General features: G+C 37.4%; 1 protein-coding gene across 1 annotated transcript in view; it reads left to right on the forward strand.

The window, feature by feature from the left end:
- GPR158 (G protein-coupled receptor 158) overlaps positions 1–27,220 on the forward strand; it is a 394,094-nt gene that overhangs the window by 235,668 nt on the left and 131,206 nt on the right. Inside the window, exon 4 of the mRNA XM_033100781.1 lies at positions 9,327–9,550. Coding sequence (XP_032956672.1) covers positions 9,327–9,550 — 224 coding nt within the window. The remainder of the gene's footprint in view (positions 1–9,326; positions 9,551–27,220) is intronic.

Raw genomic sequence — 27,220 nt, forward strand, 5'->3', positions numbered from 1 at the left:
TTACCCTGTGGCCCCAGCCATCATCAGGTCTCATCTGGATTACTGCAATAGCTTCCCACTAATCTCTCTGCTTCCTTAACCCTTACAGCATATTTTCTACACAACCAAAGCAATCCTTTAACAACATAACACAAGTCATATCACTACCCTGCTCTAAACGCTGCCATGGCTCTCTGTTTTATTGAAAATAAAATCCAAGTCCCTACAGTGGCCCGCAGTGCCCTGTATGACCTGGCCCCATTACTCCTCTGACTTTTTCCTCCACAACACTGCCCCACGCTCAACCCACTCTAGCCACACAGCCTCTTTGTACTTCCTCAAATATGCCAGGTATGCTCTCACCTCAGGGCTTTTGTGCTGGCCATGTCTTCTCCATGAAATTCTCTTCACTCCCAAGTCCCACCTCCAGCATGTCAGATACCCCTGACCTTGCTCCACTAATTTTTTTCTGTTGGCAATTCTCAGTTATAACATACAATATTATTTACCTATTATGTTGATTGGTTGTGTCTGTTTCCTTTTCTAGGACATAAATTTCACAGGCACAGAAATCTTTGTTTTATTCACTTATTTATCCCACTAAAACAGTGCCTACATAATTTGACACTCAGAAAATAGTTGCTGAGTTGAATAATAATTTGTTTCTGTCAAACACTGTACACCTCGAGGTACTCCAGTTCTTTCTATCTCATACCTTATTCAAAGAATGATTTGGAGTGCCTTACAGAAATATACACTATGCAACAGAGTAACAGTTAATGATGAGGAAATTGAGCAAGAGTGAAATAATGGTCATGAAACGAGTCAGGGATAAGGTTAGGTTTTCTGCATTTACTAGAAGGGGACAATAAGTTTGGTCATAAGCAAAGAGGAACTCTCAAATTTTGATTAAGAATGATTGAAAAATTTACAAAATACTTGCAAATGTAGCTAAAATGTGACTGGGACTGCTTGTTACAGTCGTATCTTTCAAACACTAACAAGTTCAAATACACAAAGCAGTTAACATACTGCAGTATTTTTCAGGTTTGAGTGATTCAAGGTGCTAAATAGTCTTGGTTCATAACATCTAGGAGAATTGCACCTTTGCAGATACAGGTGAAATTTCAAGTTTAATTAGTATTGAAAATAAATATATATATTGCTTGGCTTATACGCAGCCAGGAGCTTCTTAAACCAATGAGAAAATATCCACTTATTTAGCTAAATCAAGAAAACAAAGACGGGGTTAAGAAGGACTATTTTGCAAAATAAAGATTTTGCATAGATACTTTTTCTTTACTAACTTAACTTTTGCTGTGGTTGTTTATGGTAGCTTGATTTGTTTGAGGAGTGTTTGCAGTTATTAGGAATCACTGTTCTTTGTTGCTGATGTCCAGTGTTCTTAAAACCATTACTTTTTAATATTTTGTCCAGTTTTTGTTTGTTCATTTCTAATTGGAAGGTAAATTTAAGCCCTGTTCTACCATCTTGGCCAAAAAGGGAAATCCTGACCTCTGTCTCTCAAATCTGATCTTAGAGCTCTTCACATTTTGGTCACTCTCATCAGACCATCTGAATTCTTGCCAACATTCTCATCTTATTTGGCACGGAGAACCTTTCTGGCTTCACTCACATGACTATCCAGTTTGTACTCAAGATTTAATTAATTCATTGTTTTCTTCATATCCTATTTCATACTTCATAGCTTTTGATGTATGTGCTTGCTCATTCCTCAAGTTTGTGTCTGTATGAGATACCTATTTTTCAGCTCTTCAAATGCCACTTGGCCCTACTTCTTACTCTAGTCACTGCTGTGACTGTTTCCTGAAAGCATCGAATGATTTTGCGTAAGTACAGATATGTTATGCTTTGTCTCAGACTGGAAACTCATGCCATACTTCTACTTTCTTTTTCTGCTATGGGGCACTGCTGAAGTCATGGCACAGGATGCAGGAACCTGCTCTGGACTCATAACCCAGGAAATGTATGATAGGTAATGACTCTGAAAGCCACCTATGATCAAAGAGAAAGCTGATGATGGAGAAATATTTCTGTCTAATCCCTTGTTATCCTCAGACTCAGGAGGGCCTGGAGGATTGAGCAAAGGCCCTAGGTCCATTACACAACCTTGTGTTGGCTTTTCCTCCTTTCCTGCAATGCCATTTTCACAATCCTCTTTCCTTATTCTCTTCCCTCAACTGCTCTATCCTTCCCATTTGTTTCTAGGCTACTGATAACTATAGAAAATTGAAAAACTACCTTGACTGGATCTCTTAGTAAATCATAGTATCTTATCCTAACTGGATTATTTTTCTGCCACATAATCCAGCTAGTTACCCTGTATTAAGTTACTGCATTAATCTATCATATCTTCATCCTTAAAACTGGCCTTCTTCATTCTCAACCCATATTCTTAATTGAGTTGTTGAGAAATGTAAGACTTTATAAGATTAGCTTCCATACTTTCTTTCCTCTATACTTCATGATGGTTTTCAACTGATTCCTTCCCACTATACAAGCATACTTTAAAAAGCATCTTTAATCCAATTTTGGTTCAAGATGGTGGATTAGGTAAACTGCATGCCAGGCTGACACCAAAATTACAAATAAATTATAGAACAATCTACTTCAAGAATCATCCGAATACTAGCTAAACAGAACCCCTGTAACTAAGGATATAAAGAAGAGGCCACATTGAAACTGGTGGAAGGGTTGGAGATGCAAAATGCGCTGACCCCAAACCCACAGATAGTGGTTGAACACCAGGACGGACACCTCAGTGGCAGGGATCCCCCCAGAAGAGGGAGGTGTCTCAGACCCACACTGAGCTTCTCAGCCCAGGGGTCCTGTGCTGGGAAGAGAAGTTCCAAAACATCTGGAAATGAAAATCAATGAGGACTCTGTCTGCCCATTGTGGTGAGACAGAAGGTGGCTGGAAACCCAGACGCCCTCTTAAAGGGCCCACACATAGACTTACTCACTTGCTAAAACTCACCTGGTTCCCATTGGAGAGGCAGTAACTCGAGAGGTGCCAGACAAAAGTGGGGAAAGACTGAGTGGTGTGGCTTTGGTGCGAGGGCTGGATGGATAGCAGTCATTATCCCTGTGTGGAGCTTGCCTCACAAGTAGCTTACAGGAGGGTTCCATCTTTTCTATCTAGAACCTTCCCCCAAAGAGCCATTCTGAGACTGCATTCTGGTAAAATTCTCATGTGCACAAGACCTTGGTGATGCCCTGTGTCCCCACCCCACACATCTAGTACTGCATTGCCCAGAATATTCTTGCCTACTGAGCAGCCAGCCCTACCCCATAGGTGCCGAAGCCTAATACAGCAGCAGATAGCCCACGGCAGCCCAAAGAACTTTGCTTGTGGGCAGTGAGCCACAACCTGTGCCACAGCATCTCTTGGGTGACTCTTAGGTGATTCTTGGGGACCTGCAGGCCTAAGGCAGTGGTGTTCTCAGGGCTTTTTGTAAAGTCCTCATAGGCCCGACACTGCTGCAAGAAGCAAAACTGCATTAACTCTGTACAAACTACCGCCCACCATCTGTAGCTCCCTGGAACCCCACCCTGCCGACCTAGAGCTATATCTCAAAGGTACTCTTAAGACTGGTTCAACCAGCCCAGCCTGTGCACCTAAGGAGGCTCTTTCAACAGCTGAACCTTACAGGCAGTCAGCAGGTGGCAATATGCCTAGGGGGCCCTGGGCCTTTTACTAAACTGTCCCAGGCCCAATACCGGTGGCAGACATACTCGGTTCACCATGAGGTCATCCCGACATGCCAACAGGTCCAACACAGGCAGCTGCCAACCACATATAGCATTGTAGCTCCACTGGGTAGCTGCAGGCCATTAACAGTCAAGGCCGAAATTGGCCTGCAAAGGAGCCCCTTCCAAAAGACACCAGAAACAACACACCCAGAGGCCAGCTTCAGATTACACCAGAGCATTACCTGGTTAGCCCCACAATCAGCAACATAAAGGGTGGGTACAAAAGCCCACAGGGCCAAATCTCCCTCTGAGGGGTCAGCCACCACACAGCAGCTCATACACTATGGGCATAGCCAATCTTCACAGTCAGTCAGCCTGAGAGTCAATCCCACCCACTGATACATCAAAGCAATAAAAGCTCAACTATATCAGAACGCATACAACACACTCAAGGGACACTCCTAGAACACACACACACGAGATCAAGGAGACTGTACTACTGGACCACACAGAACACATACTACATAAGACCACCCAGCAAAGACTGAGAGACAGAGGAGATCTACCTAATACATACAAGCAAACACAGAGAGGAAGCCAGAATGAGGAAATAAAAAAACATGTCCCAAATAGGAGGAACCTCCAGAAAAACAACTAAATGAAATGGAGGCAACCAACCTACCAGAGGCAGAGTTTAAAACACTGATTATAAGAATGCTAAAGGAACTTCATGAGAATTTTACCAAGGAGATAGTAAGCATAATGAATGACTTAGAAACCATAAAAAAAAAAAAAAAAAACAGTCAGAAATAAAGAATACAATACTGAAATGAAGAATATACTGCAAGGACTCAACAGAAGATTAGATGAAGCAGAAGACTGAATCAGTGATTTGGAAGACAAGGTAGCATAAAACACCCAATTGGAACAACCTCAACAAATAATGATAATAATAATAATAATAATAATAATAATAATAATAATAAAGATAGCTTAAGGGACCTCTGGGACAACATCAAGAGTCACAACATTCATATCATGGGAATACCAGGAGAAGAGAAGGAACAAGGGATCAAGAACTTAATTGAAGAAATAATGACTAAAAACTTTCCTAACCTGGTGAAGGAAATAGACATTCAAGCCCAGGAAGCACAGTAAGTCCCAAGCAAGATGAACCCAAACAGGCCCACACCAAGACACATCATAATTAAAATGGCAGAGGTTAAAGACAAAGAGAGAATCCTAAAAGCAGCAAGAGAAAGACGACTAATTACTTACAAGGGAGCTCCCATAAGACTATGAGCTGATTTCTCAATAGAAACTTTGCAGGCCGGAAGGGAATGGCAGGGAATAGTCAAAGTAATGAAAAACAAGGGCCTACAACCAAGACTACTCTACCCAGCAAGGCTATCATTTAAAATTGAAGGAGGGATAAAGAGTTTCCCAGACCAGAAAAAGCTGAAGGAATTCATTACCACCAAGCCAGTATTACAAGAAATGTTAAAAGAACTTCTTTAAGCAGAAGAAAAGAGAAAACAAACAAATGAAGGTCAAAAATATGAATAATAAAATGGCAACAACTGTATACCTATCAATAATCACTTTAAATGTAAATGGTTAAATGCTCCAATCAAAAGACATAGGGTAGCTGAAGGGATAAGAAAATGAGACCCATACATATGCTGTTTTCAAAAGACCCACCTCAGATCAAAAGATACACATAGAAAGAAAGTAAAAGGATGGAAAAGGTATTTCACACAAATGGAAATGAGAAAAAAACTGGGGTAGCAATACTTATATTGGACAAAATAAACTTTAAAATGAAAACTGTAATAAGAGACAAAGGACATTACAATAATGAAAGGATCAATCCAACAGGAGGACATCACCCTAGTAAACATCTAGGCACCCAACATAGTAGTACCTAAATATATAAAACAAATATTGACGTACATAACGACAGCGATCAACAGTAACACAGTCGTAGTAGGGGACTTTAACACCCCACTGACACCAATGGATAGATCTTCCAGATAGAAAATCAACACAGAAACAACGGCCTTGCATGAAAAGACCAGATGGATGGATTTAATTGATATTTTAAGAGCATTTCACCCTAAAACAGCAGAATTTACATTCTTTTCTAATATACTAGGAAGTACAAATTGGTAGTCACAAAATAGTCGTAGGGATGGGAAATGCAGTATGTAAAAACTATGTATGGTGTCAGATGGGTACTAGACTTATCATTGGGATCAATTAATAAATTATATAAATGCCTAACCAATGTGCTGTACTCCTGAAACTAATATAAAATAATATTGAATGTCAACTATAAATAAATAAATTATGTGTGTGTGTGTATATATATATATATATATATATATGTATATATATAGTCACGGGATGTAAAGTACAGCATAGGGAATATAGTTAATAGTGTTGTAGTATCTATGTATGGTGTCAGATGGATAGTAGATTTGTCAGGGTTATCACTTTGTGAGGTGTGTAAATGTCTAATCATTATGTTGTTTTGTATACCTGAAACTATAATTTAAAAAAAATAGCTGTATATTCCAAAGCAGTAAACAACCTAAAAAAAATATATTTAATCCACTTCTAATTGTTTCCAGTGTTAGAAGAAATATCAATTTTTCTTAGAGTTAGTTTATCCCATCTATGCTCTTGATTACATCTCAAGTTCTTTCTTAAATAATCTTCCTGTATCTTTCTTTAATTTTCAATGGTTCCTTTTGCTGACTACAGCTATGTTCAGATCTCACCCATAATATAAGAAACAAAGCAAAAAACCAAAATCCTTTTGTTGACCCCATCATTATTCCTATTAACCATGACCTTTTCTCTTTTTTTATTCAATTAAACATTTATTGAAATAATATCTTAATTTATCACATATTTATTCCTTAACCTCGGATAACCTAATTTCAATTTCTACCACTCTTTGGAAATTACTGTCTTAATGGTCAATGAAGGATAAAATAACTATTAAACCTCGTAGCCTTTGCTCAGTCATCATCTTTGATAACATTCCACCATGTTCCAGTCGATGCCAGTTTTCTTTTTTGACACTGTAAGAACTTATGTCTGTCAAGCTTCTTCCTCTTTGCATTCCCTAATGAATAACTCATCCCCTCCCAGAGCTCTCTGTAGGTTCTTTCTCTGACACTGGTCCTTCTCCCACAACCCAGTCTAATAGTACTTTTCACTTATTGTATATTTCTCTTGGACAATGAGTTGAACCTCAAACTTAATTTTTATAAAATGGAGCTTATCCTTTCTATTCACTCCTACTATACCTCAGCTCTTTCTTCTGACTTTCTTGTTTTTGAACAAGTAGGTGCCTTTCTTTAACACAAAAATGGATTCATAATTCCACTTTATGAAGTGTGACCAAGAAATACGGTGAATGTTTAAATAAAAATATATTACAGTAAAAGACACATTGCCATTAATCCTCCTCAAAATACCCCCACTTGCTTCGAACACACTTATTCCTTCATTCTTTCTTGCCACTTTCTGAAGCAGTTCTGGAAGTCCTCTTTTTTGATGTCTTTAGTTACACTATCGTGGTTGCCTCAATGTCCTGAATCTGTTCAAAACATTTACCTTTCATGGTCATTTTGACTTTGGGGAAGAGCCAGAAGTCACATGGTGCAAGATCCAGTGAATAAAATGAATGATGACACACTGTAATTTTTATTTGACAGAAATTGTCGTACCACAATGTGTACGGAGCCTTTCGTTGTGATCAACAAATACAGTGAATACTGCTGCCGAGTGCCATCCAACATAAAGGCAGGGATCTTCAATATGGGAAGTGGTGCATGGAATTTTAGTAACAGTGTGTGACAAGTTTCAACTCATTTGGTGCAGTCAGTTGGGTGTGAGCTACGATTGAGAGAAGGTGTGTTTTAAAGTGTGCTGTGAATCATCCTCCATCATGACAACGCTCCATGTCACACATCATTTCTGGTATATGGCAATTTCTGTCAAATAAAAATATTATGGTGTGTCCTCATCCTCCTGATTCACTGGATTTGGCACCGTGCGACTTCTAGCTCTTCCCCAAAGTCAAAATGATTCAGGACATCGAGGCAGTCATGATAGCGCAACTAAAGACACTGGTGAAAGAGGACTTTCAGAACTGCTTCAGAAAGCGGCAGGAAAGAGTGATGGACTAAGTGTGTTCGAAGCAAGGGGGAGTAGTTTGAGGGGGATTAATGGCAATGTGTCTTTTACTATAAATCTTTTTTTATTTAAACATTCATCATATTGTTTGATCGCACCTCTTATATTTCCCATATTTGGAGGAGAAAGCTAGGCACTGTGATTTATATACATTATCTCACTTATTCCCCCACAGCAATTCACATTTCATACATTAGTAAACTAAGATCCAAAGTGGTCAAGAGAGTTGACTAATATCTCAGAGTTGTCTAGGGATGCAAACTACATCTGTTGGACACTAAAATTTGTACACTTTTCTCTGTGTAATAGCATGACTATTAAAAGGCAATGTATCATGAATCATCAAAGGAATATCCAATTATGTTTTTGCTATTGTATTTGCTAAGAAAGGAAAGCAGGCACATGCATTTTAGAAAAACTGTAAATCTTCAACAAGAGTTGGAAGTAATAAAGACTTACTGTTAAACTTGGTGTTATTAAAATGCTGTTAACCAGAATAACCTCTTTTCCAAATTCCTCAATCAAGGTTGTGTTATATACTGAACTGTGTGGTGTGTGGTTGTGTTATATGCTAAACGGGGTGTATATTTACTAATGTCTTTCATCTTGAGTTCAGATTGGAAATAGGGTTTGTTTTTTACTACGTGTTATTAATCAGATATTTTTCAATGTTAATCTCAACAATTAAAGAGAATCTTTACCTGGACTTTGGACTTTAGAGGTAAATTAAGTTCGATAACTGAGACAGAAGAATCTAACATTAAAGGGAGGATCAATAGCAGCAGTTAATTTATAGTGTGGAAGTGTCCAATGTGTATGCAAAATAGGAAATTACACAGTATGCTGTAAGGATGGATTGTACTCTGGGCAAAGGATGCACCATCATTAAGCAATTGCATACTGAACAACTGTTGATTAAGTACCGTTTTATCCAATTTAGACCTAATGAACTTGGTAGATGAGATCCCTGCTGAATCAAGGAGCAATCAAAGCTCCATTCTGGATTCTGTGCCAGCTAGGTCAAGAAGTTCCAAGTGTTGTGTATATTTATTTACTTGGTGCAGGAAAGACATGACTTTCTTATCCTTCCTTCTTTAACAGATATTTATGGAATATGATTTGTGCTGTAGGGCGTATCAGTTGGTGAATGGTAGATAATGATATAAAATAGAAAACTCTTCCCTGCCTTTGAGGAGTTTTATTTTCATTTTTGCTAATTTTCTTCAGTTATTTGGAATGACAATTTTTTTTTTTTTTAAATCAAAGGGGTAAAAAGTATTTTGTTTGAGTCTAAAGGCAAAGTAACTCTCTCCTCTAGCAAAAAGGGAAAAGGAATGAAGAGGTAAGGATGTGTTATAACTCTGTTCTCAGTCTCAGCTACCTCAGAGGTGCAATGACACTGTGGTTTTATTTGGAATTTTCAGGAAGGGGTCCGGATTACCATTTCGCAGGAAATGCAAAAGATGTGTCAGAAGAAGCCCATGTCTGCCTACCCTGCAGGGAGGGCTGCCCCTACTGTGCTGATGACAGCCCCTGCTTTGTCCAGGAGGATAAGTATTTGAGACTTGCCATCATCTCCTTCCAAGCCCTGTGTATGCTGCTGGACTTTGTTAGCATGCTGGTGGTCTACCACTTCCGCAAAGCAAAGGTAAACCCAGGTACCCTGGTTATGATCTTCCATTTTATTATAAAGATGACCTCTTGTTTTTTTAAGCAAATAGAGTTCCTCCAAATCCCAGTATCTTCTCTATTAAGCAGAAATCTTACTATAATAGGATCGGACAAGAGTATGAAAGTTACATTTTTAGCTCCCCAGGAGAAATGGGGATTAAAAATATGAAACTTTATAATAACATTTTCTTCTACAGAATGTTTCCCCCTATTTAGCCTCGAGCTCAAGTTTTTCATTGCCTTAAAGGACTCTTTTTCATCATCTCTTTGGCCTCTTGAAAAACATATTCTGCCAGTACCCATTATTTTGTTAATTTTTCCATATCCAGAAAACTTTGTGATGTTTATTATATTTAATTTCTTATTTTTCTTAGCTATATTTGAAGATGGTAAATAGACTCAACTATTTTTGAGCATATTACACTTTGAAGAATGAATTTATTCGTGACCTTATATTTGGTCTCGCATTAGTATCCTAGAATAATAGTGATCTCAGAAGCCTATATAGCTTTTGAGAGAACCTGTCCTTTGTTTCTTTTCTGAGAAATCAAAGAGTAGTATAAGCATTTTTAGGCTTCTCAGTCAGGGGTGGACGAAATGCTAAAATGTTCAGGACAAGGCTTTCTGGGGAGCTGTCTTCAGTGGTCACTCAATTAATTATATGTAGCCAGTATTGGGTCAGAATTTATATTCTTTTGCTTTCGGAAACTTATTTGTGCCATCAGAAAGAAAAACAAAGCCTAAAGTTTTCACCTTTTCTGAATTCAAATGACCCTTTTATGTCAGCAAAATTGTACAAATTGGTTCAGATTACAGAGCTCATTGAAACTAAATTGTTTCCATTAGGTATTAAAAAAAGAAAACAACTCTGTGAATGATATCTATTACAGAGCCTCAAGTTAACATAAAACAACAACAACAAAAAAAAAACAAACCTCTGTTGAGATTCTGGAAGAATGTATCCGTTATGTTAATTTATAGACTTTAATGGTTATTTTAAATAGTTTCATTAACAGAAGCACAAAACAAATCAAGCTTTAAGTCATCCAGAAAATGTACACAGGCAAATGGTTCTTCATTTAACCCATACTTGTCTTTGTTTTGCAACAAAATATGTCTTAAATTGTATGTATAATAAAGTAGCAGACATGGAGTAGGGCAATATCTAATCATTGTTACCTCGTAAAAATAATTGTTTTTTAAAAAGCCTGTCACAGGTACAAAAGGTAGAATTGAAAGGTCTATTTATTAAACGGCTCTGAGATCTCTGTATAATAATATAATATAATATGATATAATATAATGTGATTCATTTACACAGTGTATAACTCATAGTTCTTTATGCATTTTAATTGATTTTAATCATTAATGATTACTGTGCTAAATGGAGTTAGTGATATATTATGGGTAGAATATTACATTGGATATTAAGAAAATGAAGATGGTCCTTGCTGGATGAATGTCTTAATCTATGCTAATGTTACTTAACATTTCCAAAGTTATTAACTATGCAAATTTCTCTGGACCTTCATATGAAATGCTACTTTATGGGGCTACCATGAGAATAGATATCGTTAAATGTCATTTGGTGAAATTTCTGCACATACAAAATAGTTGGAATAGATAAATTAGACATTATCTAGTTTTAAGAGGGTCACCTTTTGAAGAATCAGTCAGTTTTCACTGATTGTGACATAGTATAAAGGGAGAAATTTTTAGGAAATAAATTAATAAAGTCAGTGAACATATAAAAAAATGTGTTACTGATTTCCTGGTTTTTATTTAGAAATATGACACACTTTCAGAACTAGAATGGAACAACCTCTTGTTTTATAGAAAAGAAATCCCAGCCTCTGAGAGATTGTAAGTTGCCCATGTAACACATCTAGGTTGGGATGTTTATGTTTTGTCTTATTCTGGCACTCAGAATGAACACTTGTAGAAGATTGAAAAGTGTAAGTGAATAAATTGAGGCTAAGGGAAAATATGGATAAGGAAACTTAGTTGAAATCAAGGGAGAGGTTAACATGTGAAATGGATCCCATAAGGGCAGGTGTACTGTCCTTGCCCAGTGCTAGAAAGAAGAGCTTCTTTCTAGGAGATGTCTAAGGGCAGTGCAAAGAGGAGAAAAAAGTAAGTCATTGTTCATGAGGTAAAAAGTGACCAGTCAGCCAGATGGAACTTGATAATTCCTAGTACTAAGTCTTGAAAGAAATTTCTCCTCTGGATTCTTATACGGAGAATATTATTAAATGTAGCAAATGATAAATACCTTTACAGGAAATAATAATAGTTGTGCTAGCTTTGTTTCTGTCAATATGACTGAATGTGTGCTAGAGTTTTAATGCTTAAACATAGCTCGGGCGAATCAGTTCTGTAGGTGATATCACAAATGTGGTCCTGATGCATAGTTCTTCGCGGTTTAACGTTAATGCAGGGATCCTTTGAGAATATCTGGATTAGAGTTGGTCAGTATGCAGCACACATGTACCACACAAGGCCACAGTGAACACAGAGGGTCCTCTTTCCCATGGCATCCAGAATCAGCTCCCACGTCACCCTCCTACCAAGCAGGACTTTAATCAATTTCTGTGCATAATCTATTTGCCTTCCTGGATCTAGAAGAATGGGAGGACTGAAAATTCTTCACATAAGCTTCCTTAAACATAGTTGCTCTTTACTCAGTTATCCAAATTTGAGTGATAACAAATTCGAGATTATAAGCCCTGTTAAGATTGGAGGCAGCTTTCCTTCTGTTGCGTGTGAAGCTGTATAATGTAACATAACATAATGTAATGTAACATAAAACATAACAACATGATATCACATAACATAATATAACATAACAATATAATATATAGTGAACCAAACTGGGGGTAGAACTGACGTGCACTAATGAAGGCTGAGGCATCTACTCAGGCACACACCTGAAGAGAAGTCCAATCTCCCATCTACAAGGAGCATCCTTGGAGGAACACATGGTCAGGGAACGAGCCTGAGCTACAATCCGAGCCTCGTCCCTCTTTCCTCTTTCTCTAGCATGTGAACCAGATTCTTTCATCCAGTTTCACCCGAATTCATGGTATGTGACACCTTAAATACTTCTGGTATATGAACTATATTTCATTTAGAGCGCATTAGAAATGGATTGTTTGGGAACTTAGGCCTCTTTTATTTATATTAGATGATTTCTTCTGTGAATTGACAGAAATAACCACACTGACAAATCGAAAATGGGAAAAGGAATGGCAGTGTAAAACCCAGCAGCTGATCTTGTCCATCTAGGCAGCATGCAAATAGCTATAATGGTAATAGAGAGGCAGTTTTCAGTTCTAAAATAAGGTATTAGCTGATCATATCAAGAGATATAATATGATAAGGAAATTTATGTCTTTCAGTTTTTTTGACTGCAAGGGAAGTTTGTTTTTATTTTTGTTTTTTCAAATTCTATTTGGTTACATAAAGTTTACCAGTGCCTAAAATAATCAACTCTGTAGTTGCTAAGTACCAACAATCACTGGTCAAAAGTCATTTTATCATTTATCATTAATATTTTATCATTTTAAACAACACAAACTAGATTCCATTATATTTTAGGGTATGGCTTGTGGTATGACACCACAAAGAGCAAATTATACTTTACACAAACATTTAGGGTAACTAATTACCTTTGTTCTTGTGCCCTTTGTTAAAGATTAAATCTATCAATATACTGTGAATGATTTTGAACGCAGTGAGTTCTGAAAGAACAGCGATTTTAAAACAGTATTTTAAAGATCCTGGACATTGTTTTCAAATTATTTCTACATTTTCACCAAATATTATGACAAGTAACGTATTTGTCTATTAGCTATTCTGAAGCAAGGGTACGGTTTCTTACAGCTTAATAACATCAAGTGTTAGTACAATTTATTTTCAAAAGAAAATTTCAGAGATAAAAGAGACAATGGAAGGAACAGCAGCTTATTCCACTTCTGAAAACAATCTTTTGCTTGGTTTATTTTTAGTAAATTTTAGCATTTTTGTTTGAGCTTAGTAGTTTGGGGGAAAAATGATAGTCATTTTTAAAAAATAAACATACTGTGGCTTGTATTTTCCCTTCTATTCCTGTAATAGTTTTTATTTATTTTTTAATTAGAAATTAATTGACAGGGATTTTGTAACTGCTCATTTTTGGTTTGGAAACTTAGATGTTTTAATACAGAGTCTGATTTTTAAATGAAATTCTAGTAGGCTAATTTTGGTGTTCTAATGCCTATTTTGGTGAAATAAAGGGAGACATAGCACTTTTTATTGTTATGCAAAATATACATAACATAAAATTTACCATTTTAAGTGTAAAATTCAATGGTATTAAGTACAGTCACATCATTGTACAACCATCACCAATACTCATTTCCAGAACTTCTCCATCATTCCCAACTGAGTTTTGTACCCATCAAACATCCCCCTCTCCCCTACTTTCTGTAGCTGCAAATTTGTCTTTTCAGAGTACCTCATAAGTGAAATCATACATTTAGTTGTCCTTGTGTGCCTGGCTCATTTTACTTAGCATAATGTTTTAAAAGTTTATTCATGTTATAATATGTATACAAACTTGATTTCTTTTAATTGCTGAATAATATTCCATTGTATGTATTTACTACATTTTGTTTATCCGTTCATCTATTGATGGGCACGTGGCAATTTCTACCTTTCCACTATTGTGAATAACACTACTATGAACATTAGTGTACAAGTGTCTGTCTGAGTCCCTGATTTCAGTTTTTTTAATATAACCTTGGTATGGAATTGCTGAATCATATGGTCGTTCTGTGTTTAACTTTTTGAGGAACCACCAAACTTTTCCACAGAAGACAGACCATTTGATATTTTCACCAACAATTCATGAGGGATTCAATTCATCCACATCCTATTATTCAAAATCTTTTTCAATGTCTAGTTTTAGTGACTTGGGCGTTAAGAGACTAAATATTCTTGTATTTTTCCTTTCTCTTACAAATGACAGATTTGACAAGGTAACTTCTAAAGAATTTTCAAGCACTAAGATTCTATGATTCTTTGAATCTGAGTGATTCAAATTCTGAATATAGTATATTAATGTTGTAAAAAGATTAGCTAACACTTCTGAGACTATTATCTCACAGGCTAATGGATTGTGGGTGTAACTGTCATTGGATCTAGATGACTCTTTTAGCAGGTTAAAGAGTTTGGAAAACAATAATAACAACAACTGTGTATGCACTCTAAAATCAAGCCTGATTAATGCAGTAAGCAGTTCAGGGGAGCATTGAAGCTACAAATAAGAATCAAGTCATACTAGCTATGTGAGATGAATTTTTCAATGTCTATGTGTATGTAAAGACTCATTCATTGAAGGGATTTCTGGACCATTCCACGAGCTCCCAAAGGAAAAAGTATTGCAACTTTTAATTCTACACTTTTGTCCTTATAGGAGGTAAGAAGACAAGAACTAAGTAAAAGTTATATCATTTATAATGAAATGTTTGATTTTGAAACACGATACCTGATATTATTTGTATAATTTTTCTTTCCATGAACTATGTTTAAACATATGTATGAAGAAACCTGAAGTGTTAGGCTTGAAAGATAGTGAAGTATAATCATGTTTCCTGAATTAACTTTCAAATGATCATTTTTAGGACCTAAGAAGTCTGATTAGGGCCAGCCCCAGCATTACAGTTAGGTGAGGGCAGAGTGTGATGAAGGAAGTGTGGGCTAAGACTTCCTATTCCAACATCAATGCTCCTGTCCCCAAAGTGTTAGGACCTCACATATTTGCCTCTTGAAAGCTTTCTGAACTTTAAGGGCTTCATATATAAAATACAGATATCGTTTAAGTAGGAGTACTTGTTGTTCAAACGATGAGTGGAACTTGAGCTAAAATATGATGGCTACATCCCGTCAGTTTATTGGAGCACTGTGTTACGAAGGATTCTGATGTAGCGAATGGATTTATTTTGAAAGGTGATTGTTATTGGCTAACGTTAGCAGACATAGGTGTTAGCAATGAAACTAATGAAACACCTACTTCCTATTTTTCACTCCTTTCCTAGGAGTTTCAGGTTCAATGGAAATAGTGAGTGAAGAAAAACTACCGATAGAGGATGTGAGAGGATCTTTGTGATAAGCACAGCCATGAAACTGTTTTGTTTAGGAATAGCCCACTTCTTGAAGAATTATATCAAAGTTCAGGGTGTCTATAGAACACGAACTGCTATATCTAGGCAAGAAATAATGGATGTACTAGGTACTATCCCATTTCACAATTTACTAACCAGTTCTCAAGTATTTTGAACTTGACATAGTCTGAAATGTATTTTGACAGGTGCTTTAGCCTAAATTGTTGAAGGTAAATGTATTTCAAATAAAATACAATGCTTTCAATTCTTATTCATTTTTCTTCTCTTCTGACAAATACCAGGGGTGCCAAAAAAATGTATACACATTTAAGAGATGTTATTTATGTGTTACCTTTCGAAGCTGAATTGAATTACGGTAGCAATGTGTAGTATGATGTTTGTTCAGAAGATGGTGTTAATCAAATGAATGCTAGCGTCACCATGCGACAGGCAGGACAGTCAAAGAAAATGGTGGAAGCACGGTTGTCATTCGTTCGAGGAGCACAAGACCATTTTTGAAGTAGTATTTGAAATTCAAGAACGTTATGGAAGTACAACGACAAGGGAGGCGTGAGTATGCAACAGAACCCCAACATGCCCACCAATTGCATGCATTCGTAATAAGTCTGAGATATACGGTACTGTGTGTGATGTGCACAAGGGAAGATCCGGGAGGCCTCGCACAGCAACAAGTCCTGCTTCTTCTGCTGTGGTGTTGGAACAGTTTACATGCTCTCCACAGAAGTCTATCAAACAGTGTTTGCTGTAATCAGAAGTGTCCGGACGCTGATGTAACCACTTTGAGCACCTCTTGTCATTGCAGAAGTCAAACATGACTTGTTTTCATCTTGTGTTATTGGTATATATTGAGTATTACAATTTTAATACAGTTTTTTTCCTTACTTAAAATGTGTATACACTTTTTTGGCACCCTCTGTATATGTGGTATATGTTAATAAAAGTGCCAGAAAATTATGGCCTCCATCTCAGCATACAACATGCGTCCCCCAATGTATCTTGTCAACAAGAAAATATTTTATGAGTTCTGAGTGGAGTTCAGTCCCCAGATCAAATTCAGAGTTTCAGATCTTTTATTTTTTCTTATTACTGTGGAAATTATTTAGCTCATTTGTAGGTTACTTTTTCTTAAAGCTACTTTTGTTAGCAATCAGGAATGTCTACTTTTTCTGGTCATGAGTCTTTCCAAATTACTAAGGATGCACTTGAAAACTAAATATAGTATTTAAACAATTAAAATAAAATTAAAAGGCAAATTGGAAAAAGTATTTTGATATGATGTGATAGTAAAGGATTGATATTCTTAATCTAAAAATGAACTCTTTTAGGTATCAATAAGAACTACAAAACAATACCAAACAGAAAAATAGGCAAATAAAATCATCAGAAATTTGTAAAAAAAAAACAAAACAAACAAACATAAAAATCTATTCTCTATATCCATGAATAATTACAAAAGGCAAATTAAAACAATGAGATATACTTTTAAAACAGTAATTGTCTGTGTTGGTGAAGATGTTAGGAACTTAGGTGCTCCCATCCATTGCTGATGGTTGTGTAAATTGGAAGAAACTTTTTAATGAAATTTGGAATTATGTGTAATATACTTAAAAATGCACAGTAGTTTTACTTCTAGGAGTCTCTACTAAAGAAATCATATATGTGCACAGGACTTACAAATATATTCAGATGTGTTTATCATAGCACTGTTTATGGTGCAAACAAACTGGGAACAATTAAATGTTCAAAATTGGGTTAGGTCATCAATACCGTTAAATATGTAGCATACAAAAGTGATATTATAGAATACTAAATGATGGGAAAAATGGTTTTTATATAGTTATTTAATATAACCTTCACCACCACATTTCCACCATGTATTAAAATTTTATTTCAGCACTTTTCATTTTTAATCTTCTTCTCTCACCTTTTTTTCACGCCATTCCTGTCTGCGTGCCTTTTTCCATTCCTTCTTTTCATTCATCATCCATCTGCTGAGCCCCTACTGAGTGCTTGGAATTATTATTCATACTGGGAATACAGTGATGAACAGGACAAAAAAGATCTGTGCCCTTCGGGAGTTTATATTCCAGTGTGGGGCTGGTGGAGATAGGCAACAAAAAAATAAAGAGGAATGTATCAGGTGGTAATAAGTGCTGCGATCAAAATGAAATAGTAAAACTTGACAGAGTATAACTTTGGAGTTATAGAATTCTTACAGCCACTATGTAAGTTGGTATTATCCTCATTTTATATTTGAATAAAACCAAAGTGTAGAGAATTGAAGAATCCAACTCAGTGTTACTTGGGGAAGCTAGGATCAACATTCAGGTCTATTCGACTTTATATTGCATTACAACTCTTAACTACTGTGCTATACTGTCATGTGGTTACAATGCAAATATTTATCTTAAATTCTAAAAAGTAGTCCCAGCCAATCTGGCCCCACTGTAGTAATCTAAGTTCTAGGCCTGCATGAATTCTTCTTTCTTCCTCATTCCCTTATGCCTCGTCAAAACTTACATGTCCTATGCTTCATTCTTGCTAGATGTCTGCTAGTTAACAGAATAAATTAAGTGCCTACAGGCACCATTTTAATAGCTTTATATATTTCTGGGCTCTGCTCATTTGTTACTACATAGTTTTGCATTTGAATGGCATCCTTTAATGACTTAGCCCAAGGAGAAACAGATACATATAGTATAATGGTATAGGGGTATGTGTGTGTATGTATGTGAATGAATATGAATGCCAGTGGTAAGAGTACATATGGGGAGAAGCAGGAGAGTGGAGAAAAATAGTTTAGCTCTTTCTTTCTGTGCTTCTTTAAAAATGTCATTTAAATAACCTCCTATTCTAGCTGGTGGCAGCAGTACTGATTATGAGTTAATGAAGAACAACTAAAGTGATTATGACACATTTATATATGCCTTAAGAGACATAAAATGCTTAACAATTACCAAAGCTCCATTCCTCTTTTGAGGCACTTATATTTACTTATACTTATGTGAATGGAAAAGCCAGTTATATATTAAGTATGCCAAAAATAACTTTTTAAAAATTGATGTGCTTGTATACTGAATTACTTGCTATTTGAAAAATATTGTAGAAGACCAATCTATTTTTTCCAAATTTCTCGGATCTTCATTTTTAAAGTCCATTCAAATATTAAGTAAGCAAAAGACTTTAAGATGATTTTGATACTGGCTTGCCCAGAAGAGACTAATAATCTAGGGGGGAAATGAATATAAGGAAATAGAAGATCCATAAAAACATGTACTAAAGTGTACTGAGTACTTGGTGAGGCAGTAGGGGATAGTGATTAGGGTCATAGACTTTACAGTTTGACCAACTTGGTGCCTCTCCTGGCTTCTCACATAAGAGCTCTTAAACCTTAGGTAAGTTACCAACCTCTCTTTATCTCAATTTTCTCCTCTGTAATATGGGGATAATAATAAATCTAGTCACACAGGGCTGTGGTGAAGATTGAAATGTGTGGAATCTTTATAAATTTATTATAAGTAATTATCTGTGGAAAGGGCTCAATAAATTTAGCTATTACTAGGAGGTACGTACAAAATATAAAGATAGCAGCATAAAAATTAGAGTGGTTAAATGTGGTCTGGGGAGACTTCAAAGAAGAAGTGGCACTTGAGAAAAATCTTGCAAAATGAATTTCACTGGTCAGACTCATTAGACATAAGAAGGATAGGCTAGGCAGAAAGACATACATGCTGAGATATTAGGGAGCACATGATACTTTCAGGGAAATTCAAATATTTCATATGGATCCTGAAAAACCTGGCGAAGCATTTTAGACTTCATTCTATAGGCAGTTGGGATAAATTATTGAACTGGCTGAAAATGTTAGACATATGGATCTGGCACCATAGAAGTAGGTTTGTAAATCATTCACTCATTCAGTCCGTGTTTTTTGAGGGTGCATGTAGTGCAGGGGATCCTGCCGACTTCGCCATGTGTCATGCAGGGCGTCCGGCAGGGTCTCTGCTCCCGCTTCCCACATAAAAACGCAGGACATGGCTAGGCCAAAAAGGAACACCCACGGAGCCATAGGTAGGGGAATCATATCTCTATATTCTTGCTGGCGGCTGGGTTGGAGACACAGGAACCAGGAGCCACACAATTCTCAACCCTCACTGAGCTTGCAGGCTCAGCCACCATCTTCTTGCTAGCCCCCATTTCTTTTCTAGCCTAGCTACGGCAGTTATATTAGTGCCCAATGGCTCACTGGTTACAGCTGACGGCCAACTAGCCACAGCTGATGGCCATTTGATCGCAGTCGATGGCCATTTACTACCTGAGCCAGCACCTTTCTATGTGAGGCCGAGAGCCTGGAAACTGCTTTTTGGGGCTCTGTCCCCACAGTGCACTAAGTTCCCAGGCATTGCTTTTGGGCAGTGAACAAAACAGGCATGGTGTGTGATCCTATGAATAAAGTTCTTAGTCTTGTGGGGGAAAGATAAGTGAGTAAATAAATTAATAACTACGAGCACTCATAACTACTATGAATGAACATAGAAAAATGAGAAAGGATAATAGATTTGGAAATATTAATGGGGTTGGGGACAAGCTATGTAGTAGGTTGTTTAGGAAGACTTCTTGGAGGCATCGTCCTTTAATTTGAAGTCTCAAGGACAACCAAGACGGGGGTAGGGAAGAATAAAGACAGGGAAAGAAAACCACATCTGTGATGGTGCCAAAGTATGAAGAAGCTTGCAGTGTTCAAAGGACTGAAAGAGGCCAGTGATTAGTAGCAGAGTGGGAGGGTGGAAAGAGTTGTTTAGAGAGATAGTCAGGTGCCAGTAATTCAGAGGTCTACGGGCAGAGTAAAGAATTTCACTTTATGAAGTGCAGTCAGAAGCTGCTGAATGATTTGGATAAATCATTAGTGATTTGGGGAATAAATGATCCCATTTAGGTATTAAACTAATTTCTCTAGCTGCTTTGTGGAGAATAGATTAGTAAGGGGCAAGTGTAAAAGTGGGGGGAAATGATAAGAAGTCTATTGAGTTACTCTAGGTAAGGGATAGTGGTAGTCGTGGGAATGGAGAGGAGTGGCTGAATTTGAGATACATTTGGAGGTAGAACTGATGGGACTGGATGATGAATTTGATATGAGAGGAGAAGAAAAAAGAAAAATTAAGTTTGATTCCCTCAAGTTTATTTATAGCTTGAGGAACTGGATGAAGAGTTGTGCCATCTACTACAATTAGGAAAATGGGAAACACTGGTAAGCGAATGGTTTTAAAGGTGGGATAGGAAAAATCAAGAGTTCCATTTTGGAACATAAATTTAACAAGGTTTGCCAAATTTAGCACATAAAACAAACAAACCAACAAAAAAACAGAATGCCCAATCAAATTTGAATTTCAGATAAACAATGTGGTCACCAGGTTAATGTAGATTCTGGTTTGGTACCAGTGCTGAGCCTGGAGCTACTCAGAAAAAATCTCAGAGCACAGCCAGGCCTGTCGTCACCCACCTGGGGTCCGTGGACTTTGATAGTTTTCCAAGGAAGAATGCAATTTGGGTGGAGCTGGCTGCTCTTGGAGGAAGTGCCTCTGGTGTTGGGTGAGTTGGGTGAGGCCAGGTCCCAGTGAGTCAGTAGGGTGGAGCAAGTGGAGCTCACCAGGCCAATCAGATTCACATTTGGCCTATGGGGGAGGGCTCAACACAGAATAGATGGCATCTGCTGGCCAGCTGCATGGGAGGAGAACCCCATTCAGAAAAAATGGCGACTGTTCTCCAACCCTCACTACGAAGCCACATACCTCAGTCTGCCCCCTGTATATCTCCAACACCCCCCAAGTTACCGTCCCTCTGCCGGAGCCCAAGATGAATGCCTGAGAATGAATGAGTCTGTGCCCAGGCCATTTAAGAGGATGTTTTTTTCCTCACAGCCATCCGTCCCAACAGGATGGTTGGAATCCCCACTGTTTTTCACAGCCAGATGTTATGGGGGCATCTCTTCTTGGCACCAGTGTTCTAGGCTTGTGAGACTGGTTTGTGGCTGGGGTCCTTTGCTCCTCCGGGGGAACCTCTGCAGCTGATATATCCCTCCCAGTTCTCAACCACCATGCGGAGGTTTGGGGCTAGCCTGTTTTGCGTCTCTGCCCCTCCTACCTGTCTCAATGTGGCTTTTTCTTTATATCCTTAGTTATAAAACTTCTGTTCAGCTAGACTTCAGATGATTCTTCAGGTTGATCTATAATTTAGTTGTAATTTTAATGTGTTCATGGAAGGAAGCAGGCACAGTTTTTATTTACTCCACCATCTTCGATCTCCATTTTTATGGTTTATATGCATTATTTTATCTGCATTTTATTTTATCTGGGAACCCTAATGGTTAACTGACGTGTGAAAAATTAAAGTGGAGATATCAAGAGGGCAGTTGGATATATGAGCTGGAAGTTGAGTGCAGGAGTTTAGGCTAGAGCTATGAATTAGGAATCATGAACATTAAGACACAGGAGTTTTAAAGCTATAAGAATAAATGAGATCACCCATGTAGGAAATGCAGAAAGAGAAAAAGGAAGACAATGCTTAGGACTGACTCTTCAACATTTTGAAGTAAAGTAGAATGCAAAAACCCTTTTTAAATAACTGAGGCATAGCCAAAGAGAATAGAGGGAAGCTAGATCAATGTCGTACTACAGAATCTATAAGACAGTGTGGCCAACTATGGAGACTATTATGGAGTAATAGAATAAAATGAGGGGACAAAATAATGCACTAGATTTGGCAACAGAGAAGTCATTGGCAGCCTTAGATGTATACTTTTATGCAATGATTGAGGAGGTAGAGAAAGCATGTGTACCCTAAACTCTAAGAATCCTTTGGGAAGGGAATAGAAAAATATGGTGTTGGCTAGATAATGATAGTTAAAACCATGGCAAATTCTGAGCTTTCCCGGGGAAGTGTTTAGAATAAGAAAAGAAGACATTTGAAACAGAATGTTTGGAATAGATAGAAGGAAAAAAAGGAGGAAAGGGACAGAGGAATGAGATTTATTCAAAACCCCAATAGAGGGAACTCAAAAGAAAGGGAGATGTTAACAGTAGCAGATAAAGAGTGATGAAGAAAAATGAGGCCTAAAATAGTTCACTGCTATACTCATGTCACAGTTTTAATTATTATAATTTTATTGGGACTTAAGTGGTTGGTAGCTGGTAGTTTTAACCTTCAAAATCTTTTGGATATTTTCAGTTTTTACTCTTCCATATTTAGCATTTGGGAAAAGTTTGTCAAATTCAATGCAAAACCCTACTGGGATTTTGATTGGGATTGCACTTAAGAGTGTTAGAACAATTGTGTAGTCATATAGAAAAATACAATATTAATCCCTAATATCATTTGCAATGATTCCAGATGAAAATGACTCTATGTAATTGATGATTACGAAGTTATTGAAAACTTTTGTCTGAGCAGTTTCTGAGCAGTGATACGCACAGAAGTCAGCTTGTAGTGGGCTCAGAGGTAGATTGGGAATAGAAAAGCAGAGAACATCAATATACAGCATTCTTTCAAGAAGTGTGGTAAGCAGAAAGAGTGTCTGACAAAATGATCAAAGAGGTGACTTAGGGTGGAGGGAGTTTTATCTTGAAAGATGGGAACATATTTATAAACTGTTAGAGAAAGAAGAGAAGAACAGATTGAAAATAAAGGAAAACATGGAGTAATGGACGGGACAGGGTCTCTTGAGTAACAGAAGGGAGTAGGATCCTGAGTGCAGGTGAAGATTTCCAGTTTGGACAGGAGAAGATCTGAATTGTTTCTGAGACTAGAGAAATGGTGATGCTGATGAGGCAGATATCAATAATTTGGGGTTGTGGCAACCAAGTTGAAGAAATTCTACCTTGGATTTTCTGTCTGAGATTTGGAATAAGGTCGTTTATTGAGTGTGTTTGAATGGAGTGAGGTAGAGACTTGAGAAGACTGTTGATAGTTTGGTATAGCCACTGTATGGGAGGAAAGGGTAAGTCCACGAGTACATAAAAGGATTGCTGAGAGCCCAGAGCAAATTGGAAAGCACAGATGTTTCTCTGAAGTTCTATTGAAAGGAAAAAAAGACAGAAAGTTGAAGATAGAACGCTTTAGCATAGGTTGTTATGTTTACTGAATGGTTATCATTCAAGGAACTATGAATATTGTGTGAGTGGCATTTTACTTTATGTCCATTTGTTTTTTTCTTACAGTGGATTTACAAAAGGTTTACTTGGTAAGATTCTTAGTTCGTTTACAGCATTAATATGTGTGACCATTAATTTGTTTTAGAGAAATCCCCAGGAGGGAGAGAAATAACAGTAATTAGCATTTTCAGTTTCAAATGTAGAAAATGATGCCTGATGATACCCCTGAGGTTATAATGCAAACCACTGTTTACTCATAATTACATGAACAACATCCTCCAAATTCAATGAGAAGAGCATATTTTATAAGACTTTAGTGGACGTATATAGTTGCATGGCGTCTTAAGCCATTTCTGTCATAGGAGTTCAGTATGTAGTTACTGTCAGGCCTATCCCAATTAAAACTGAAATCAGGGAGATTTATTTTGGGAGTTTCATTTCCTAATACAGCAGGAGTCAGCAAACTATGATCTACTACCTGTTTTGAAAAAAAAAAAAATCAGAACAAGAAGACTATTTCATGACATGTGGAAATCATATGGAATTCAAATTTCAAGTGTCCATAGATCAAGTTTTATTGGAATACAGCTACACGCGCTTGTTTACATGTTGTCTCTGACTGATTTCACACTAAAAAAGCAAACCTGAGTATTTGGGACGGAGATGATTTGACAAGCCTAAGATATCTAGGATCTCACCCTTTACTGAAAAAGTTGTCTGTCGCTTAAAATACAGCTCCTTCCTGGGCTAGCTTCCATCCTCATCATTTCATCTCTCAGTACCTTGCTCGTTGGTACTATACATTCCAGGTGTTGTTGTCTTTCAATAAGGAACTCTTAAACACTAAAAAGCCTACACCCAAATGAATAACTAAATGTACAATGATGCAATTTCAGATTCAGGTCAGGATGCCTGGATACATTTTGGCTAAAAGGTCATCTTAGCTTCGTTTCATTCCACCATGCAGTCACTTCTGTGAGCTACAAAGGTAATTCTAATTTGGAGCATTTGCTGGTTTCTTGACCTGCTGTTCTTTTTTGTGACATAGCAGGCTCTTCAGATCCTGAACTTAAAATTTGAAAACAATTTTCACAGGCAAAATGGTTGAGCATGAAGGCAGGATGGTGATGTCTCAATCTGTATTTCAAACACAGATAATGAGAACCCAAGTCCATTACCTGGTTCTAAGAGAAACTGGCCTGGAGAACCATGGTGTGGCTGCCTTGGATCATAATTTTAAATTTTATTCAAGTTTTTACTTTATTAAAATAAGATTTTGTTTGGGCCATGAGCTCTTGGTCCACTGATAATTTGTATTCAGTTTATCTTTGTCAGTGCTTTGGAGGATGGATCTTGCTCAGCTGGAGTGCAGTGTGTCTCCCAGACATTTTGAAGTCTCATAATTTCCTGCATCAGTGTTTCTCCAACTAGAGGTCAGGCAGCATCCCTGGAGGGGGTGCCGAGCTCCCTTCTTCGTATTTGTGTCTAGGTACTTTCTGTTCTATGGCTTTTTCTCTTTTCCGAGATAGGATCCCAGGGCGCTAAGGCAACAGGAAGGGCAGCCCTGACAAGGAGTCATACACTTTTTTCTTTCTGTTGGAGATTTTTAGAGCAGCTTTCATGAAACTGAGGATCTGTCTTATCTTCCTGTTTCATATCTATAAAAATTGTGCCATCCTCCACACACCTCAATATATATACCTGGCTTCCTGGGGGCAAAAGGTGTACCTGTTTTTTGTTAGGTGTTCCTGTCTGCAATATTTCAAAATGATAAATTCCTCCGGGGTTTTGCTTCAATATTGGATCTGAACTCTTCCTCCGGATTTCCCCTCCTGTCTCTCTGCACCACACTTCATAAAAGAGAAATGGATTGAATGCTGGCCGAGCACATGAGCCTTGGCCGCCATCTTCCTTCTGAGCCCAACTCTGCTTATGCCTGAGAGGTGGGGGTTAGACTGCTTAAGAGAAGACGCTACTGACCATGCTTCAGCTGGGTCCCTTTACAATAGCCACTAGGAGAAAAAGCAAGGCCTCTCAAACAGCACCTCCATTAATACACTGCTTGCTAGTTAATATTTGTGGAAGCAAAGCATGGGGTTCCGTTTTCCCTTTTGTTTATTCACAATAGCACTCTACCAATAGTGCCTGAGAGACATCTGACAGGGAGAGGTTTGTTTCATTTGAAAGAAAGCTGAGTATACATGAGAACTAGGATTCTCATTGACTGTTTTTCTCTTCTTTTGCTTTGCAAAATCTGTGAGACTTAAATTATCTTTATAATGCTAATTAGCAAAGTGATGAGTTCTTATTTATCACAGGTCTTAAAAATGTGCAGGACTTTTGAGAAATTAAAATGTCTTTACAGCTTGTGTACCCATTCTCATGACTTTTCCATTTATTTTATCATTTCTCCTTAAAATATTACTAAATTTAAGTTTAAAGCATTTCTGTAATTCTGCGGAGGGCTCTTAAGGGTATATTTTATTTTCTATTTCAGATTATAATATTCAGATAGGGTCATTTTTGACATTTCAGTGATGCAGACAATTTTTAGCTCTGGGACCCAACTTTAAAATAGATCAGAGGGAGCACTCATCGTCTCATTTCTAAAACATTTGCCCTTATTTTTTTTTATGAAAAATAGGATGGATAGGGAGGCAAGGCAAACAATAACAACAGAATAGCAAATAATAAAGGAAATGAAAAAGGCCATAACCCTTATTGGCCTGTGGCAGTCGAAACTTGAAACATAATTATTATGGGAGCCATTAGCCTCCATATTTATTGTTTACTTGCCTTCTGTCTTTGAGCTTCAGCACTCTTATTTCTAGAATTTTTTCTTCCAACTCAACTCTGCCCGCTTAATTCAGCACACACAAATCCTTCACTAAGCCATGGTTGTGCTGCTCTGATGGCTACCAGCTTCTGTTTAAAGGTGTCTCTCCACGTGATTGAGTTAGTGATACCATAGCATGTGCTGGCATCCTGAAATCACCACTTTGCCTACTTCTGGCTCTTGCGATTTGTGGTTTGCTCTTTCTGTTTTTGGAATTTGTTCCACGATTCTCACCCTCCTGACTGCTAGGCCCTGGCTGGCCTGTTTAGACACTATTATTAGACTCTCATGGATGGTGAGTGACTGTTATTTTCAGTGAAGTTTCATGTGCTCAGATTGGGAGTGTGTCACTTAAATCTGTTAGGCAACCAACAGAATCCCTTGTGCAGCCTTTTAAAATTTGAACAGACCCCTCCTCAGATCTTATGAATAAATTTATTGGAGTGAGGTTTCTATGCATGTATAATTTTTAAAGTTGTCATGGTCATGTCTAATATACC

Source organism: Rhinolophus ferrumequinum (genome assembly GCF_004115265.2).
Source record: "Rhinolophus ferrumequinum isolate MPI-CBG mRhiFer1 chromosome 5 unlocalized genomic scaffold, mRhiFer1_v1.p scaffold_110_arrow_ctg1, whole genome shotgun sequence".
Lineage (NCBI taxonomy): Eukaryota > Metazoa > Chordata > Mammalia > Chiroptera > Rhinolophidae > Rhinolophus > Rhinolophus ferrumequinum.